The sequence below is a fragment of the Vitis vinifera genome, chromosome 8 (genome assembly GCF_030704535.1).
Source record: "Vitis vinifera cultivar Pinot Noir 40024 chromosome 8, ASM3070453v1".
NCBI lineage: Eukaryota > Viridiplantae > Streptophyta > Magnoliopsida > Vitales > Vitaceae > Vitis > Vitis vinifera.
The window spans coordinates 22,442,466-22,461,082 of NC_081812.1; the positions used below are offsets into that span (position 1 = coordinate 22,442,466).

General features: G+C 32.3%; 3 protein-coding genes across 3 annotated transcripts; all 3 read right to left on the reverse strand.

Moving 5' to 3' along the window:
* Positions 1 to 8,070: 8,070 nt before the first annotated feature.
* On the reverse strand, positions 8,071 to 9,802 carry LOC100245175 (protein POLYCHOME). Its single transcript, XM_002277217.4, has 3 exons — positions 9,666 to 9,802; positions 8,961 to 9,384; positions 8,071 to 8,841 (listed from the first exon to the last, which is right to left on the reverse strand). The coding sequence occupies exons 2-3, from the start codon at positions 9,369 to 9,371 to the stop codon at positions 8,452 to 8,454; spliced, it is 801 nt and encodes a 266-aa protein (XP_002277253.1). The 5' UTR covers positions 9,372 to 9,384; positions 9,666 to 9,802; the 3' UTR covers positions 8,071 to 8,451.
* A 1,007-nt stretch (positions 9,803 to 10,809) lies between these two features.
* On the reverse strand, positions 10,810 to 13,344 carry LOC100252119 (ras-related protein RABA4d). Its single transcript, XM_002282762.4, has 2 exons — positions 12,676 to 13,344; positions 10,810 to 11,389 (listed from the first exon to the last, which is right to left on the reverse strand). Exons 1-2 carry the CDS (start codon positions 12,900 to 12,902, stop codon positions 10,945 to 10,947), a joined length of 672 nt encoding a protein of 223 aa, XP_002282798.1. The 5' UTR covers positions 12,903 to 13,344; the 3' UTR covers positions 10,810 to 10,944.
* Positions 13,345 to 14,430: 1,086 nt separating this feature from the next.
* On the reverse strand, positions 14,431 to 17,239 carry LOC100267478 (transcription factor bHLH130). The gene is made up of 6 exons (XM_002277238.5): positions 16,405 to 17,239; positions 15,532 to 15,881; positions 15,265 to 15,435; positions 15,078 to 15,143; positions 14,914 to 14,982; positions 14,431 to 14,827 (listed from the first exon to the last, which is right to left on the reverse strand). Exons 1-6 carry the CDS (start codon positions 16,892 to 16,894, stop codon positions 14,756 to 14,758), a joined length of 1,218 nt encoding a protein of 405 aa, XP_002277274.1. The 5' UTR covers positions 16,895 to 17,239; the 3' UTR covers positions 14,431 to 14,755.
* Between the last annotated feature and the right edge of the window lie 1,378 nt (positions 17,240 to 18,617).

The window sequence follows — 18,617 nt, forward strand, 5'->3', positions numbered from 1 at the left end:
TAATTATATTTAAATATAAATAAAATATTATTATGAAAGCCTATTAAAAAAACAAATAATATAAATTATTATATTAATTAATAATTTTTTATATACTATATGTAAGTGGTATATAATATCACATGTATATAAGTTCAACTAAATTTAAATTTTATCATGTTTTAATTTAAGTTCATAATATCATATCGATATGATAATAATTTATTTAGATATTTAAATAAAAATGTGATAAATTTTAAACTTAAATTAAACTTTTATATATATATATATATATATATATATATATATATGTGTGTGTGATATTATAAACTTACATATAATAAAAAAAAATTATTAATTAATATAATAATTTTTTTTTCTAAATAGGCATTTATAATTTATTTATATTTTAATTTTAATTAACTAATTATATTTATATTAAATATAGTGTCTATTGTTTTAATAAAATTAAAAATATCAATTATTTAATTTCATATATTATTATTTTTTAAATAATGAAATAAGTATATTTAAAATCAAAATAATATAATATTTTTATTTAAAAAATTAAATTTATATATAAATATATATAAAGTTAAAGCCGCAATTTGTGACTACAGTTTTGACAATTTTTAAAAAAAAGTCAAAACTGTAGTCACCAACTATGACTTTAAACTTAAAGTTAAAACTGTGGTTGGTGACTACGGTTTTATGACATGACAACTTATATAGCACAGACGCACTAAATTGGGCATTATTTTGGAAACAAGTTTAGTTTTTGAAATTTTTTTTAAAAATGAACTATTTCAGGTCAAAGCTCCCAAAATGACCCATTTTAAAAAAAAAAAATTGTAATATCTAACCACTTTTTGAAACTTATGTTTAAATTGGCCTCCTTGGTGACACATGGGCGCCATGTCATTAAAAAATCGTCATTTTAATTAAAACCGCAACTGTGACTTTATTCTATAACTAACTTCATTTTTGAACTAAAGTCGCAGTTGTCAACTGAAGTTTTAGTTATTTTTTTAATTTAAAATTTAATTAAAAAATATTAAATTACAATTTATGATTGAAATTTAAAAAATATACTTAAATAATAAATTATTTATATTTAAATTTAAAAATATAATATTACTTCAATAAACATAAATTGATAAATAGAAGATATTATAAATGAATATTTATTTATTAATAAATTAATAATCTTAAAATAATAAACTTATATAACATATAAATAATATATAAAATTGTATAATTTATTAATTTAAGATATTTAATTTGTTGTTTTTTAAGATATTAATTTATTTGTATTATGATAAATTTATCTTTATCGAAATAATAATATACTTTTAAGCCGCAGTTGATAACTGAGATTTCAATTATAATTTTTTTACTTTCAAATTTAATTAAAAACTATTAAATTATAATTTATGATTGAAATTTAAAAAATATACTTAAATAATAAATTATTTATATTTAAACTTAAAAATCTAGTATTATGTCAATAAATATAAATTGATAAATAAAAGATATTATAAATGAATATTTTATTTATTAATAAATTAATAATCTTAAAATAATAAATTTATATAACATATAAATAATATATAAAATTGTATAATTTATTAATTTAAGATATTTAATTTATTTTTTTTAAGATATTAATTTTCCGGTTCATATCCCGTGACAAATCATAGATCAACACGTGCTGCCAACAATTTGCCAGTTCGTTGATAGATAATAGTATAATACTAGAGTGCCATCAGTCACTCTAGCATGGGGGTTGGATTACACATGCAAGGTGGTATGGGCTGAAGAATATGAGTGGATTAGATAAGTTATCATGTATTTTGACAACCCAGTTTGAAAAAGGCCATTAGTCATCATCAATCATTATGGACTCATGTCTTATTTTTTAATGGGTAATACGTTAGCTAAGATTATTAAATGGGAAGTTGTAAAGAAGTTTGAGCCAACTAACTGTCTGGAAAGTTGCTTTCAATGGAAGGTACACATGAACTTGTACCAAATTCCGTCAAATGGAAGAGTTCAAACTTGAATCAATGGGTGTAATATTATTAATCAGATCATTTTCTTCAAACCAAGCAATAAATTCGGCCTAACAGTTGCCAATTTCAACACTGCAAGTTAATTTGTGACTGCTCCATTTCAGCGTTTTTTCCTTTTTTATTTTGTCCATTTTGGTGTGAAAACTAAGAAAAAAAAAAATAAAGTAAGGTGATGGAGGTTTTACATGCGTTTAAAATAATTATAACATGATCTAATTACTTAAGTTGATAAGTTTAATTCGGAAATGATAAAAATATTTAAGAAAAATAATTTTTGTACTTTCAAACATTTTTGTTATTTATTTTTTTCAAGATTTTTTAAACCAAAGCCTAAAACCTGACTTGTCACCGTGGAAAATGAAAAGACACTTGATAAACAAATTCATTGCACAAGAGGGTCTTATCATGTTTGAGTCAAAGGTTTCTCTCCTTTGAATGCAAGGTCTAAACACGTGTGAGTCGCAAACTGCCACTGTATATCTGGAAGTGACAAGTGAGAATATATAGGATATGCTGCGTTTTAGTACTTTGAGGGTATTTTTGTTCAATCTTTTCAGTTTTCACCAAACTTTCCCCAACCAAGAAAAATGAGAAAGGGGGAAATAACATTTTTTTCATTCCTTCCAGAACTTATCTTCTCAACATATTTCAAGGGATGTAATCTGATCTCACACAATGTGGCTGTGTGAGGTCGGGCTGGATTGGGCCAGATAGCTCTATTGGGATGAACTTGTGGGCTCGGTTCCATGGACTTGCTTATTTCGCCGGGCCTATCGGCCCATTAGCCTGGTCTAAGTATTGAAAATAATTTTCTCTTATTAAGGTGTTAAAATAAATTTAAAATAAGAAATAAAAATATTTTATTCACTTCAAATATATTTTTTATTTCTTTCATTTTTTAAACCTGAATTGAAAACGAAACTTGTCACAGTGGAAAATGCAAAGACACTTAACAAACAAATTCATTGCACAAGAGGGTCTCAATGTCTCATCATGTTTGAGTCAAAGGCTTCTCTCCTTCGAATGCAAGGTCTAAACACGTGTGAGTGGGAAAATGCCAGAACCTCCCATCACTGGAATTGACAAGTGAGAATAGATAGGATATGATGCGTTTTAGCACTTTGAGGGTACTTTTGTCCAATCTTTTCGCCAAACTTCCCCCAACCAAAATCATTCAGCCAGCTAAGAAAAATGAGAAAGGGGGAAATAACATTTTTTCCTTCCTTCCACAATTTATCTTTTCAAGGGATGTAATCTGATCTTGTATGGGAGTTGTCGTATATTTCACACAATGTTGCTGTGTGAGGTCGGGCTGGATTGGGCCTGATAGCTCTATTGGGATGAACTTGTGGGCCTTTCATTCTGAGCCGGGTCATTCCATTGGTTGGTTCCATGGACTTGCTTATTTTGCCGGGCCTATCTGCCCATTAGCTTCGTCTAAGTACTGAAGTGGGCGACTTCTGCAGGGCCACTTGCATTAAAAGGATAAAAGATCTGTTTGGAAACTTTTCAAAACTGTTATTAAAACGTAGGTTGCAATTATTTTAAGAAACAAATTTTATTTCAGAAATTAAATATTAAAACAAGTTTTTGGACTTATAACTTATATATGATAAAAAGTTGTTAAAGCATTCACTATATGTTTAATTATTTCTCAAAATATTCTATTAAAAACACCTCAAAAACAGATTTTCAAAAAGCTATTTTAAGTTAAAGTTATACCAAATGTGTTTTTTGAATTAAAAATTTGTTTTCTATTTTAGAAAACAATTACCAAATAAGCTTATGAATTTTATTCATTTCCCTCACAAAAGCCAATGACTACAATGAAGGAATAGACATAAATGGGCTCGTAGTAATAAGTTGACTCAACTAAAAAAATTAGGATAAAGCAAATAATATAATTTTTTTTTTTTTTTAAATGTGACCAATGGGTGTTTGGAAAATCAGCATATCATTAATATCTTCAAATGGGGGAATCAATAAACTTTATGGTTTATGAAAGTTGGAGGAAAGGAAATGGAAATAAAAAATGGAAGGAAAAAAAAAAGATTTAAAATCAATAATTATTTAACTCTTTTCTATAAAGATTAAATAATTTAAAAATATATAAATTTTCCATTAATTTAATTATATTCAACTTTCATTCATATTTTTTATGACAAAACTAAATATGAAAAAATCATTTTTCTTATCATTTTTTTTTCCTCAATGCTTTCTAAAAATCAAACATAGTTTTAGGGTGCATTTGTTTTTTTAATTTTTTATTGATAGCAATTTGCTTTCACACTTTAAATTGTTAATTTTTTTTTATTTTTTATGACTTATTATAAATTCTTAACTCAATAAAAAAAGTTAAAATATTTGACTTTTTCTAAATGAAAAAAATAACATGTTAACTTTTTTTTTATTTTTTAATATTTAATAAAAATAAAATATTATAAAAACAAACAATCTAATACTTAACACTATTAAGTACTATTTAATTTTTAAGTTTTATTTAAAACTAAGTAAAAACAAAAACAAAAACACACTACCTTAGTATTTTTTACATTTTAATTAGACCATGAAATTATATGATAATGTTGTTGGATCAAGATTACCATATAATTCAGTTTAAGAGGCATTACCACCAACCTTAATAAAATATTTTTATACGTGTGAACACATAAATGGAATTCAAACAATTAGACAAGCACATAATAAACACATGCAAAACTAATTTGAGAATACATTATATATCTACAAGGTTTTGGGTCAAAGCTCTAAGAAAAATGAGAAAGGGGGAAATAACATTTTTTTCCTTGATGTAATCTGACCTTTTATGGGAGTTGTCGTATATTTCACACAATGTTGCTGTGTGAGGTCGGGTTGGATTGGGCCAGATAGACTTGTGGGCCTTTCACTCTGAGCCGGGTCATTCCATGGGTCGGTTCCATGGACTTGCTTATTAAGCCGGGCCTATCGGCCCATTAGCCTGGTCGAAGTGTTGAAGTGGGCGACTTCTGCGGGGCCACTTGCATTAAAAAGATACAAGATCTGTTTGGAAACTTTTCCAAACCGTTATTAAAAAAATATGTTTCAATTATTTTAAGAAATAAATTTTATTTAGAAATTGAATATTAAAACAGTTTTTTCGACTTATTACCTATATAGTAATAGTAAATGTGCTTAAATTAAGTTTTAATGGATTCAATTATACACAGAGGATGATATTTCTTGACATTGCATGTTTCTTTAAAGGACATGATGTGAAAATAGATTCAAGAATATTGGATGGTTCTGCATGCGAAGCGGAAAGTGGAATAAATGCTCTCGTTGATAGGTGTTTTATAACCATTTCATAGGACAACAAAATAGATATGCATGGTTCGTTGATATGGACACATTAGAACAGATACATTTTATATACAAAGCTTTCGAAATGATGAATAGACTTAGATTGTTTGTTGTCACCCACAATCGCATACAACTTCCTAAAGATTTTGTATTTTTGTCTGATGACTTGACATGTCTCAGTTGGAATGGATATTATTTAGAATCTCTACCATCAAACTTTCATCCAAATGATCTTGTTTTCCTCTGTTTGAGCAATAGTAACATAAAACTACTTTGGAAAGGAAACATGATATGACTATTATTTATTTATGCTTTTGTTTCATAATATTTTTAAGTTTTTTAAAATTGATTTATTAATAGAAATTCTATTTTGTTCCAATGTCTTAGAAATTTAAGGTACATCGATTTCAGTGATTCACAACAGCTTATTGAACTACCAAATTTCTCAAGCGTGCCAAATTTGGAGGAACTTATTCTTTCAGGTTGATAAAAAGTTGTTAAAACATTCACTATATTTTTAATTATTTCTCAAAATATTCCCTTAAAAATAAATTCTCAAAACATAATTTTAAGTCATAGTTTTACCAAATGTCTTTTTTGAATTAAAAAATTATTTTCCATTTTAGCAAACAATTACCAAACAAGCACATGAATTTTATTTTTTTCCTTCACAAAAGCAAATGGCTACATTGAAGGAATATAGACATAAATGGGCTCCTGGTAATAAGTTGACTCAACCAAATTTTGACAAAAAAATTGGGATAACATAATAAAATAAAAAAATATTAAAAAAAAAATGTGACTAATGAGTGTTTGGAATATCGACACATCATTAATATTTTCAAATGGGAGAATTAATAAACTCCATCTTCTTCCGTTTCCTATGGTATATACCTTGCAAATTTTAATTTTTTACATTAATATTTTCAAATGGGGTAGTCAATAAACTCCATCTTCTATTATTAATAATTGAAAATAAAAAATAGTCACCATCTCAATTACTATCAATGAAAAGTACAAAATTTGTAATAATTTGCTTAGGTTATGTTTTTAGAAAAATTTAAAAAAATATATATAAGAAAAAAAAAATAGAAGAAAGGAAAAAATGAAAAAAATTTATTTAAAATCAATAATTATTTTTATTTCCTATTTCAAATTCATTTCACTTATTTAACTCTTTCATATAAAGATTAAATAATTCAAAAATATAAAATTTTCACTAATTTTAATTCTATTAAACCTTTTTTGTATTTTCTATGATAAAATCAAATATAAAAAAATCATTTTCCTTAATATTTGTTTTTTTTTTCCTTAATACTTTTCAAAACCAAACATAAATTTAATTTTTTTTACATTTTAATTAGAGCATGGAAATGTATGACAATGCGTTGGACAAGCTTGCCATAAAATTCAGTTTAAGAGGCATTACCACCAACCTTAATAAAATATTTTTATACGTGTGAACGCATAAATGGAATTCAAACGATTATATAAGCACAAGAGATGAGACATAATAAACACAGGCAAAACTAATTTGAGAATACATTATATATCTACAATCTGATTGAAAAAAAGGGTACCATTGCTTTGGGAATTCAAAATCTAATGGAGGTCATTGAAAGCAAATTACAATCGCATCCTCAATCACATCTCACAAATACACCAACAAGGGTATCACGGGGATAAAAAAATGGGTCAATCTTGGAGAAATAATAGTAAAGAATTAATGGGCATGAGTGCACGCATAACACGAATAATGATAAAAATTTAGCTAGGAAGGTGGTCCGTGCCTGCCAATATGAGTTTTTCTGTGTCCCAAATCCACTATATTAAGCCATGGAAGAAATGCAAATGGCTCAAAGTTTGAACTTCAATGGCAACAACCATTATCAACACCCAATACTACTACTACCTATTCTTTCTCTGGTTCATCTCTAGTCTCCTTTTTTTCATGAATAAGCTCATGTCACCATGGCTACAACAACCTCTATTGGCTGCTAGTGGAAATCTATACTGAGTCTCTATTCCATCATTGAGTCAATGCTGGTATCCATTTCTCTAACTTGGCTAAGAGAAATGGCTTTTTGTTTTCTGGTCTTCTTCATCCTAATGTCACAAAAACAGGCTGGTGTAGGTGCTGTTTTTCGAGGAAGGAGAGCTTGTTGAAGGAGGCATAGTGGCAGAACAAAGATGGTATAGTGAAAACTCAGTTTCGACATAGAACATAGAATGATTGCAGGGGCAGAGTTTCAAGTTGTGTCTTAAGGGCAGGGAGAGCATAGGGATATGCACTATCCAACATCGGATAAGGGAAAAAACTTCTAACAGGTTCCTCTTAATCATGTAAACTTATTTTAAAGTTGTGAAAAGTTAAAAACCCTTTAGACCCAAAGCGAAGACCATCTATATGGGAGGGAGCCGTTCCTAATAAATGTACTGTGAGCCAAACCCTTGTTCAGACCTCTATTGTTGTTTTATGGATTTTACCTAATAGGGAAGACTGATTTTCCAGGAATGTATGGAGCTCCTACAAATTCTTGTTGCTTCAGCTATGGGTATATACACTTCTCTAGGTTCTAATTTCATATTGTGCCTAATTTTGGGACCAGCCCGAATGCTGTTCTTAAACAACAATTCTCCTATAAATCATCCAATTAAGTTAACACAAATGCACAAATCATATAGGAAAATCCATTTATTTAAAATGCTACACAACCCTAGGGGCCTTGGGAAGTAAAGAAACTGATGACGAGATTCAACAGTTATGTACATAGTAACGGGAAACAAGCATGCATGGTAATGCATACACTGCTAAGACCTTGGGCATCAAAAGCAAAATTGCCTACTGATCCTAAACTAAGACCTTCAGCCAAAGGTTAAAATGAAAAGTAAATTGACGAAGAAATATGAATCTATAGGTATCTGCCTCAATGAACTACAGAGGTCCACGAGAAGGAAATCATCAGAGGATGATCAATCTTACCACGCAGGTTTGTTGTTAATTCTCCTTGCTTCTGTTTTCTCCATCTTCGTTGTCATGAATCCGAACAATTTCTTTCAATCAACGCATAGACATCAAAGTGCGTACCCTTTTCTCTTGTTCGGCCCGCTTCGCACTGGGCGTTCGCTTCAATTTCCCGAGCTCGTCCATCACTGCCTTCTCAACCGTGTCAATGGAATTGAGGAGTTTCTTCTGGGGTGTGAGAAAATCTGATCCTCCACCAGTCTGATCGGTGATATCAAGCAAAATCTTTGGCACCTTACCAACAGCCTTTGGAACAAGCTTCATTCCGCTTGTTGGGCTTGGGGAGATCATAGAAATATCCTGCTCGAGTTGAGCACTAGATGGGGGCAAAATGGGGTCATGAACATCAGAAATATCCTGGGGGATTGGAATGTCGATTTGCTGACCGTCAATTTCTCTCAAGCGAGCTCTTCTCCTTTCAATCGCCTGATAAAAATATCTATTTAGAGTTAGATTCTCCGGCATTAAGCACTCCACAGAAAAGCATCAGAGGTATGAAAGGCAGTTACACAGAAAAAAACGAAGTAGAACTGAATGTTATTTACCCGAACAACATGAGTGATGTCACGAAGAGGTGTTCTTGGATACCAAGATGGCAACACGGAATTTCCGGAACGACCTCTTCCTCGCCGACCACTTCCGGTTGCCGGGGTATTCTCTCGACCAAACAGAGGCGATCGGTACACAGCCCGGCCACGGCCACGTCCAGTTCCGATTCTTGGGGTTCCAAAGCCGCCCCTTCCCACCCCACCCCCTCTCGATGCCAAGATTCCGGTCGCTCCACGTGCACCCAACGTCGTCGTCCTCGTCGTAGTCTCACGCCGGGAAGGAGACGCGAACAAGTTGGAGCTCCTCTCCGATCCATCTGCTAAAATCCCAAGAATGCCGGACCGACGGCGAAGGAACAACTCCGCGATGTCTTCAGGTCTCGACAGTCTGTCTCTTGATTCCGGCATTGTTAGGCTTCAACTGAAAAATAAATGAACATGAAGCTTATGAGACCAAACAGTAGAAAAGAAAGTGACAACCTACTCATTCATCGCCAGAAAATGAGGGTTTCCACCGGAAATGAGAATCTAGGTGCTAATTCCAACAGAAAATGGAATTAAGCGGCCAAGCATATCACAATTTCGTGCTGAAAATATGAGATCTAAGGCCGACACGTATACCGGATTCTCATTTTTCCGGCAAACTGTTTGTCAATAAAATCCAAGAAAATCCATAGGCGATAAGTGAAGAAGAAAACGGACCTTGAAAATTATAGGGCTTTGGTAGGTTTCTTGAAACCATCCAGGATGGATGTCTGGGTACCTTCTCAAAAGAAGAAGAGGATGCGAATTTGTTGTGAGAAAGGCGAAATACAAATTTCAAACTGAAAAAATAGGCGGTAATACTAAAAATAATAATTTTCAATTTTCAATTTTCGGTGAGGGGAGTCCTAAACGCAAGGCTGGACCGGGCGCCGTTATGATGTATTGTTCTTTAAATTGGGCTTAGTGGACCCTTCAAAACCAGTTCATGGGCCTTGATAATGTGGGGCTAAGTGATTATCAACCCTTCTATCTAATTTTTTTCTAGCTATACAAATTAGTATAAATGGGTAATTAAATTTGTTAAATTAATCAAATTAATTGACTTTTTATGTATTAATCTTATCGATTTAAAAGAACCCCAACTCAAAGGCATGATCACTTTGTTCATGAAACTTCATTAAAAAAAATTATTTATTTATGTAATATTATGTATAAGAATATTGGTTTTCAAAAAATAAATAAATAAAATTTATAAAAAATTTGTCCACTCTTTCTCCAAATCTCCTTCTGGAAAATATATGAGTTCTAAAATATACAAATTTTCTCTTGTGATGTACATATTTCTATTTTCTTCAAGATTGAAGCAAAACATTTAAAGCTTTGTTTTGGATTATAGTGGGTTAGGGGATAAAAAGAGAGAAAAAAAGGGAAAGCAAAATAAAAATGTAGGTTTAAACTAAGGTGGTGTTTGTTTTTTAATTGAATAAACTTTTTTAAATATAAATTTATTAATAATAAATTCATTTTAATCTTATTGATTTATATCAATAAGTTATTTTTAACTAAATAGAAAAAATCAAAATATTACACCAAAAAACAAACACTACCTTAATAAACTTTTCACATTGTAACTCCCCAAATTTATTTCCCTTCCATATAAATAATGAAAGTTCATTTATCAAATGCTTATTCATAAAACATTATAAGTGATTTTTTTTTTAAAAAGTCGAACACTTGATTTTTCTTCGAAAACGTTTTTCATGCTAGAAAGAGTTTTGTAAAAGCATTGCCACACTGACTTTGAGTTTCAACAAGTCTTGGCAGTGCTTTCCAAGAATCATGTAGTTTAGTCTTTGCCTGCTTCAGTAAAACATATACATATTCAAAAGAAAATGTCAATGGTCTCTTTACAGGATTTCAAGTTTTTCTTCTAGAAACAAATGGAGTCTGGAGCCTAAATCAACAACATATTTTGAGAGGATGAGGAAAATGAAGATTATGACCCACAGCAGCCACCTTTCTGAGCAGCCGAGTCAGGACCCCCAGGGACAATAATCTTGGTCCCCTTAAGAAGGGTTGAGCTCCCAGTGGAGTCTGTGTCAGTGTTGGCAGTGAGGGTCTTCTTGCTGATGATCTTGTATATATCAGTTAGGACAGTCAGGAATGCAGTCTCAACATTGGTTGCCTCTAGAGCCGATGTTTCCATGAAGAAGAGATTCTCTCTTTCTGCAAACTCTTGTGCATCTTCAGTTGGTACTGCTCGAAGACTCCCCAAATCTGACTTGTTGCCAATGAGCATGATCACGATGTTCTTATCTGCATGCCCCCTCAGTTCCTCTAGCCACCTAGCCATGTGGTCAAATGATTGGCGTTTAGTCATGTCATAGACTAACATTGCACCAACTGCACCACGGTAGTATGCACTCGTCACTGCTCGGTACCTAAGGCGATACACAAAAGAAAAACACTGATAAATAAATAGCTAAAAGCATCAAGCTTCCAAGCTCCATTAATGAGAAAGACATAGTCCTAATATGAAGTACAATCATAAAACTGCACCAAATACCTTGTCAATAGACTCAATATAATGCTTGAGCATCTCATTTTACCTTCGCACCAAATCCTTGTATTTCAGGAAGGATGATTTCTGATATTTCTGTTCTTACTCATTAACCCTCTGAATAACTTCATAAGCATAAGAAGAAACTCAATTTTGGCAGCTCTAAAAATTGAATTTGGCAAGAAACACTTCCTGGTTTTTATGTTCGAGTTCTATTTTCATGCCTTTTTTAAGCTAGAGCCAGACATCCTAGGAGTCAATGACCTGCAACTGTCCAACTACCATTTTCCTGAGGACTACTGATTTTGTTTCATCATTCTGTTAGAATTCATATTATCAGACCGAAGCTCATAGTTAGACTAGAAATATACTCTACCATCAATGAGCAACACAATTAGTCACCTTGAGATTCTTCACAAGTGAAGGTAACAGGGTTGCACATATAGATTAAGAAGTAACAAAATCTCATGTTTTTAACTGTAGCCTACAAAAGTCCATCATGTGCAAATAGACGTTAAGTTGATCTTCTCAGGTGAAATAAAAGCACTGCATACACCAACCAATATATTCCAAACCAAGAGTCATGACAACATTGAGCACTTGAGCTGCTTGCTGCAGCGTATGTCTTTTGCAGAGGTCAATTTGGATTTCAATCCATGGAATTCAACAATCCACCTTTCACTATGGGATCACTCTCATGGATATGGGCTCTATGGAGTTTGATTCAAGTACAAATCCATTGTTGTATAAAGTGATCGAACCCAGCCTCCGATTTCACAAAACCACAGGCATATTTAATAATTCGGCATTAAAATTCAATGTAGCTAATAATTGGAAGACTAAAATGCATAATATCGAGTTTTTATTAGAGGACGAATCACCCGAAATGCCATCAAAGACATTCAGAATAAGAACCAAACTATTTACTGCTGCTGTTAATCAAAAGCACATTATATTCAGATCTTAAAGGGGATGACTTCAACGAGCAGAAGTCAGAACTAATTTCAATTCGAATCCCAAATTCAAAGCAAAAAAATTGCACAATTCAGAAAAAAAAAAAAAAAACCAAAAAACTCTTACACAATTGCACATGATAAAGCCTAAAAATTGGGAAACAACAAATTCAAACTCAGAAATGAGGCATCGAAGGAGAAAGTGAATCCTCACCTTTCCTGCCCGGCGGTGTCCCATATCTGTGCCTTCACCGCCTTTTGATCTATAGCAAGCGTTTTTGTTTGAAATTCAACCCCAATTGTTGCTTTTGAATCCACATTGAATTCATTCCTCGCGAACCGAGCCAGGAGTTGCGATTTCCCAACCGCGGAGTCTCCTATCAACACAACCTTGAACACATAATCAATCTTTTGGTTGAAATCTCCATACAGATTCGACATTCTCACCCACTTTGATCCCAAATTTGGAACAAGACAATTATCAGAACCCTAAGAAATGTTCATCAGATAAATTATACGGAGAGATTGAATGGCGTCAAGAGCTCAAACCATGCAAAAATAAATAAAAATAAAAAAGAAAGAAAAGGAAGGAGTCAGAGCTTTAGGACTTCTCTGAGGAGATTAGAGAATAAGTGAGCGTAGATTTGGAGTTAGGGTTAGGGTTTCTTGGGAAAGATTCAGAGATTTGGGCATAGCGATGGTGGTGGTGGTGACTCTGGAATTTCTGTATCGCGTGAAGGAAGAGACACGTCAGCAAAGACCAACGACTAGTACGGACCATTTAACGGTTTTCTCAGAATAAGAAGTGTCTTGTATAGATTTGCATTTGCACTGGAATTTGCATATCCATGAATTCAGCGGCGAATCTCAGCCGTTGATGAGGAATGTTTGTCTTGGACCCTAAAGTGGACCAGCCCAGTCTACTTTTACCTGGGCTTTCAGATTCGCCCAAGAAATAGGAGGCCCATAGCCTGCATTTACAATTCCGTGGTCTGGACGACTGGACTGGTGTTCCCCCACCCCCTCATTTTTTTTTTTAAGGGAAAAGGCTGTTTCACACGTACCTTGGAAAAAATCACAAAATAAGAACAAAAGTTTTAAAAATTCAAATTTAATATATCTAATATATTTATATATTACCTTTGACCATATAAATATTACCTTCGATAACCTTTAGGTGCTACCTTTTAATAATATAGTTAATAACTTAAACCAATCAATCAATGACACGCTCGTACAAGGTGTTTGATAAATGAATTTAATAATTTAATAACATAATTTAAATTATTAAGAAGTAATTTAATATACAATTTTAAGTTAAAAATTTAGTCGCACACTTAAAAGATAACGGAGAATGTGGAGGCGTGATGATTGGTTTATATGCATCCTTAGTGGATGAGACCACATCTAAAAATGACATTGCCAGAAATTGACGCCAGTGTTTTGTCAGAGGATAAGAACAGGGACATTGGTTTGGGAAGTAGTTGAAAACGGTGAGAAAAGAGGACACAAATTCTAAAATAGGAAACAACATGAGTGGACGAACCCATTCTTTGAAAGGTAAAAATGAGGAGTAGTAGTAGGCTGTGACCACCGTGGCCATTATGTAACGTGTGGATCCCATATGATATGGACCTGCACAACCTTGGCAACTATAGCTAGGATGATGATACTTCGAAACAAGAAACCAATACAAAACAAAAACCAACCCTTTTCCAGAAACAATTTTTTTATAATTTATTCTTAAAAAACTGTTTTTCATATTCAACTTGATCCTTAAAAGTATTAAAAACAGTTTTAAAAATTATTTTCAAATACTATTTTTTTAAAACATTGCCAACAAGCCCTTATCCTCCAATTACGAGCAAATAAGATATCAAAACCAACCAAGATTAGAAACTTGCAACTTTCATATCCGAATGTCCAGTCAGACTGCAGAGTCATAGAAGGAAAAGAAGGTCCAGCCAGGTTTCTTTGCTGATAGAGAAGGTAGATTTTATTGAAGAAAACAGGATAAATTACATACAACACAAGGAACGTGTTCTTACATTATTATTGCTACGTCTCCTATACAGTATACAATTTATCACTTTTACTTCTTTATGATGTAGTTGGAAGCTTCCTTTGCTTACAGAATCTGGATTTTCCCGTGGAGAGATTCTAGCTGCCTTTCTACTTCACACACTTGAAAAAAAAAAATGTCCTCTCTCTTTATTGTTAGTGCAAAAAAGAGAAGCTAGCTCTGTTTTCTATCCACTTTTCATCTTTTTCCTCGTTTCCTGTACAGAAGCAAGTCAAACAGTTTGATTTGGGACCGGTTTCTGCTTACCTAAACACTTGCAGTGTGCACGATTATCAGTAAGTGTCTGCAAAAGAAAAAGAGAGTATTAAAGGAAGATCATAACTCAATTGTGCTGAATGTTTAGTTTTGAGTTTAGTTTCTTATATATACATTGTACTGTTTCTGAAGGTCCTTAATGTATTCCACGGCCAAATCTAACATGTCTGCAGTGTTGGTTTGCTGCCAAGAAGAATTCACAGATATTAATTAGAAGTTGAATTGAAACATTGAAAAAATTTATCCAACCAGAGAGGAAAATTTCATAGAAATTCTACCTTGTCCATGTTTGGGACAAGCTCTTGTAGTTTCCTCATTCTTTCGCTGATCCGGGTTCTCCTTACCTGAAAATAACACACCCCTAAAGATCATCTCCAACATTTGATTTGAGGTCACTGGTTCCAGTGAGTTAAAATTTGTGTACCATCCTAAGGAACAAAGATAAGGTGACTATGACTAATTTACCCTTTCAGCGATGCTTCTTGGATGAGTAGCACAACCCCGCTTTGCACGAATCTTACAAGGAACAGAGTCTTGGAACTGAAGGAACTTCTCCATGGCAGCCATCTCAGCTGAAGTCTTTGGCAAACTTAGGTGGTGGGACAAGATTTGAGAGCGATGTCCAAACTCCTCATTCTGATGAATAAACAATGACTAGAGTTAAAATTGACAAGACATTCAGACATGGAGAATAGTACTAGTCCAAAATACATCTACTATGCAAAATGATACCCGAATACCAGATGTATTTGAACCAGAATACAACTTCCCATCATTGTCTTGGTCCCTTTTCATGCCACTGAAGTTCTCAAAATGGGCAGAATCATTCCAAGAGCCATATGGGAATCCAGGGCTGTAAAATCGAGCATCACCATTGCTATTTGCCAGTTTCCTGTCATTGGGACTGCTTGCCTGAATGCACTCACTTCCAATTTCAGAGATCTGAGGCAATAGTCCCAAGGAAGAAGGTAATCCAGAAGAGAAGCTAACTTGAGGCTTCAACCTGCTAGTTGATGGGCTGATTTCTCCATTACCAACATTCCCAGGTCTAAAGTTTCCCACACCTCTCATAATGGCATAGCCTGCAATTTGCTGAAAACTATTTAATCCCACATCAAAACAAACACGCTAAATCAATGCCCTGACTAGCAGAGATCTATTTAATAACAGTAAATTTTCTGTACAAAATTCTGTGACTCCGTTTGCCTGCTGAGAAAAACATAATGAAAATGAAAATAAATAAAACTTTTAAATCAGAATTCTCCATTATCTGGAATGCCCAGAAAAGTTTATCCTCCACACAACAAAGTACAGCACTTTATCCAAATAGATTTTAATTTTTTTTTTCTTTCCTGTCAATCAAAACAAAACATATGGCATTATCCAAAATCTTTTTTGATTGCAATTTGTATTTATGACATCTCAATCCTACATGAGCTTCTTAGATCAATACTCTGAACAACTGAATCCATAGTAAGTCTACATCTACTCTCGAGTTCTCAGCAGTATAAGCATATACAACATATGAAGCGATTAGAATTGTTGAAAACATCTCAAAAAATATTTGAGCAAAAAGCAATAAGCAGATATAAAGACGGACAGTACCATTCTGACCCGAAAGGTGAGAGAAAAGCCCAGCAGGAGAGCTACTTTGCCTGACAAGACTCGAACCCTGTTTGGCTTCCATGTTGTTGGAATTCACAACCCCATATGAGCCATCCATGGCAGACGAACTCGTACTTGAGCTTTGCCTCGGATACTGCGGCGGCAACTGACTCTGACAACTCATAGCCGAATCTTGAAAACCCCCACACGGCATGAACCTCTCCGATTCAAAATCGTCACAAAGATTAGCTCCCTTGTGAACACCATCTCCACTGTCCGTGAAATTCGCGAGAAGCGAGCTCGGCGCCGAGCGAAACCGCAGAAGGCCGGAGTTGGGTGGTTGATTCTGGTTTTGCTGGTGATGGTAATTCGTATTTGAATCCATGAATACAGCTCTGGTTTTCTCCGTTTCTTCTTCTCCAGAGTGCTTGAAATTGGAGGAGTACATAAGACTCATGTCATGGGGAGAAGCTTGAGAAACATTATACATCCCTCACAACCCTCCAACAAATTTTCCCGATAAAATTTCCACTCTGTTCCAAAATAAAACAACCACTACAGAAAACCCCGGAAGGTAAAAGGAATATATTTCATAGCAAACAACTCAATAAACACGAGATTCGGAAGCGAAGCGGATTGGATGAACCGAGAGGGTAGTAGAGAAGTATGAATTCGCCGGAGGAGAGAATCAAAATCCTTGGCAGAATCTGAAATCGGAGGATTTGGAAAGAAGGGTATTGAGAAGTGAAAGCAAGAAAGGAGAGAAGCGAAGAGATTGAGAGGGTTTTAGAGTGAGAGAGAGAGCGAGGTGTGAAGAAAACCATTTTTATCTCTGGTTTGAGATTTGTAGTGGAAGCCACCAATCAGGTTTGGTTTCGCCCTTTTTGGTTCTATTTTACCAAATTGCCATTCTCATTCTATCATTATTTTCAAAATGCCATTGCATGCCTCCTCTGCATTTTGGAATTCATATTACAAAATTATGGGTCAAAAATGATTTTTAACAAATTAATTGCATAATTTTTTTTTACCTTTTATACTTGAGCATCGGCAACCTTGTTTGACAATTGTTTTCAAAAACAATTTTTGAAAATAATTTTCTAATATTTTATAGAGTAAATGCCTAATTAATAATTTAGAAGATATTTTTGACTCTTTTTTTTATTTTATGTTTTTAGATATATTTTAAAACTATTTGTTTTTAATCGTTAGGGGGAGAAAGAGAAAATTTTAGAAGTCCAAATCAAGAGCATCTTCTTATTATTATTATTAGTAATTTTATGTTTAAAATTAAAATTTTAAATATAACAAGGATTACTTATCAATGATGGGAAAATTTATTCCAAATTCTTCGTCTCTGCTGATATAGTCTAAAAAAAAGTTTGGTATGAAAAGTAATTTTTCAAACAGAGATAGAGAAATGGCAGTCATCCCCGATTTTATTCTATTAGTTTACTTCCCAAACCTTGAGATTATGTTTACTTAATTTGATATAATATGAAACATCATAGAAGATGAGATAATATATATTATCTTACTATTCATGGACATGATAATTTATCTTATTACTTCTTTTTTTTATCCATCATAATTTTATATATTTTTTATATGAATATATATTAATTTTAAGGCGAGACATAAGATGTAAATATTTCAAATATCATAATTTTTTTTATCGATTTTATATTTTTTTATAATACTTAATTAAATCTATGATTAAAAAGGAAGAATTAAAAAATATTTATAAAATGATATTAGTATATATATTATTTTATATATAATTAAATATTACAAAAAAAATTGTTTATAAAGTTAAAATTTAACCATGAATTTAAATGTGATATAAATTTTATATTTTTTTAAATAGAAAATATTATAATATAATATAATTTTAATTTTAAATATTAAAAAATTATATATTTTTTATTATATATCATTATTTATCACATTTGATATACTATCTTATAATATAACATCAATTTTAATATCAAAATATATCATATCTCATAAAGAATATGCTTATTCTACAAAATATAATATAATATCTTATAATATACATATTCAATTTTATTCCATCTACCAACAAAACAATTATATATCGTTATTCAACCGTTTAAAACTTAGTATACACTTTGAATAAGAATAACCGTTTAAAATTTAGTATACACTTTGAATAACTCGATATCAAAAGTTTAAAATAGCATTAATTTAGT

What these genes read in the sequence shown, in the direction of transcription:
- LOC100245175 (XM_002277217.4), bottom strand. Translation starts at nt 9,371, where the DNA reads ATGCCGGAATCAAGAGACAGACTGTCGAGACCTGAAGACATCGCGGAG. An exon ending in ACATCACTCATGTTGTTCGG is followed by an intron (nt 8,842 to 8,960) that starts GTAAATAACATT and finishes TATTTTTATCAG; the next exon opens with GCGATTGAAAGGAGAAGAGC.
- LOC100252119 (XM_002282762.4), bottom strand. Translation starts at nt 12,902, where the DNA reads ATGTCGAATCTGTATGGAGATTTCAACCAAAAGATTGATTATGTGTTC. An exon ending in GACACCGCCGGGCAGGAAAG is followed by an intron (nt 11,390 to 12,675) that starts GTGAGGATTCAC and finishes GTATCGCCTTAG; the next exon opens with GTACCGAGCAGTGACGAGTG.
- LOC100267478 (XM_002277238.5), bottom strand. Translation starts at nt 16,894, where the DNA reads ATGTATAATGTTTCTCAAGCTTCTCCCCATGACATGAGTCTTATGTAC. An exon ending in TCACCTTTCGGGTCAGAATG is followed by an intron (nt 15,882 to 16,404) that starts GTACTGTCCGTC and finishes AGCAAATTGCAG; the next exon opens with GCTATGCCATTATGAGAGGT. An exon ending in CAAATACATCTGGTATTCGG is followed by an intron (nt 15,436 to 15,531) that starts GTATCATTTTGC and finishes TTTATTCATCAG; the next exon opens with AATGAGGAGTTTGGACATCG.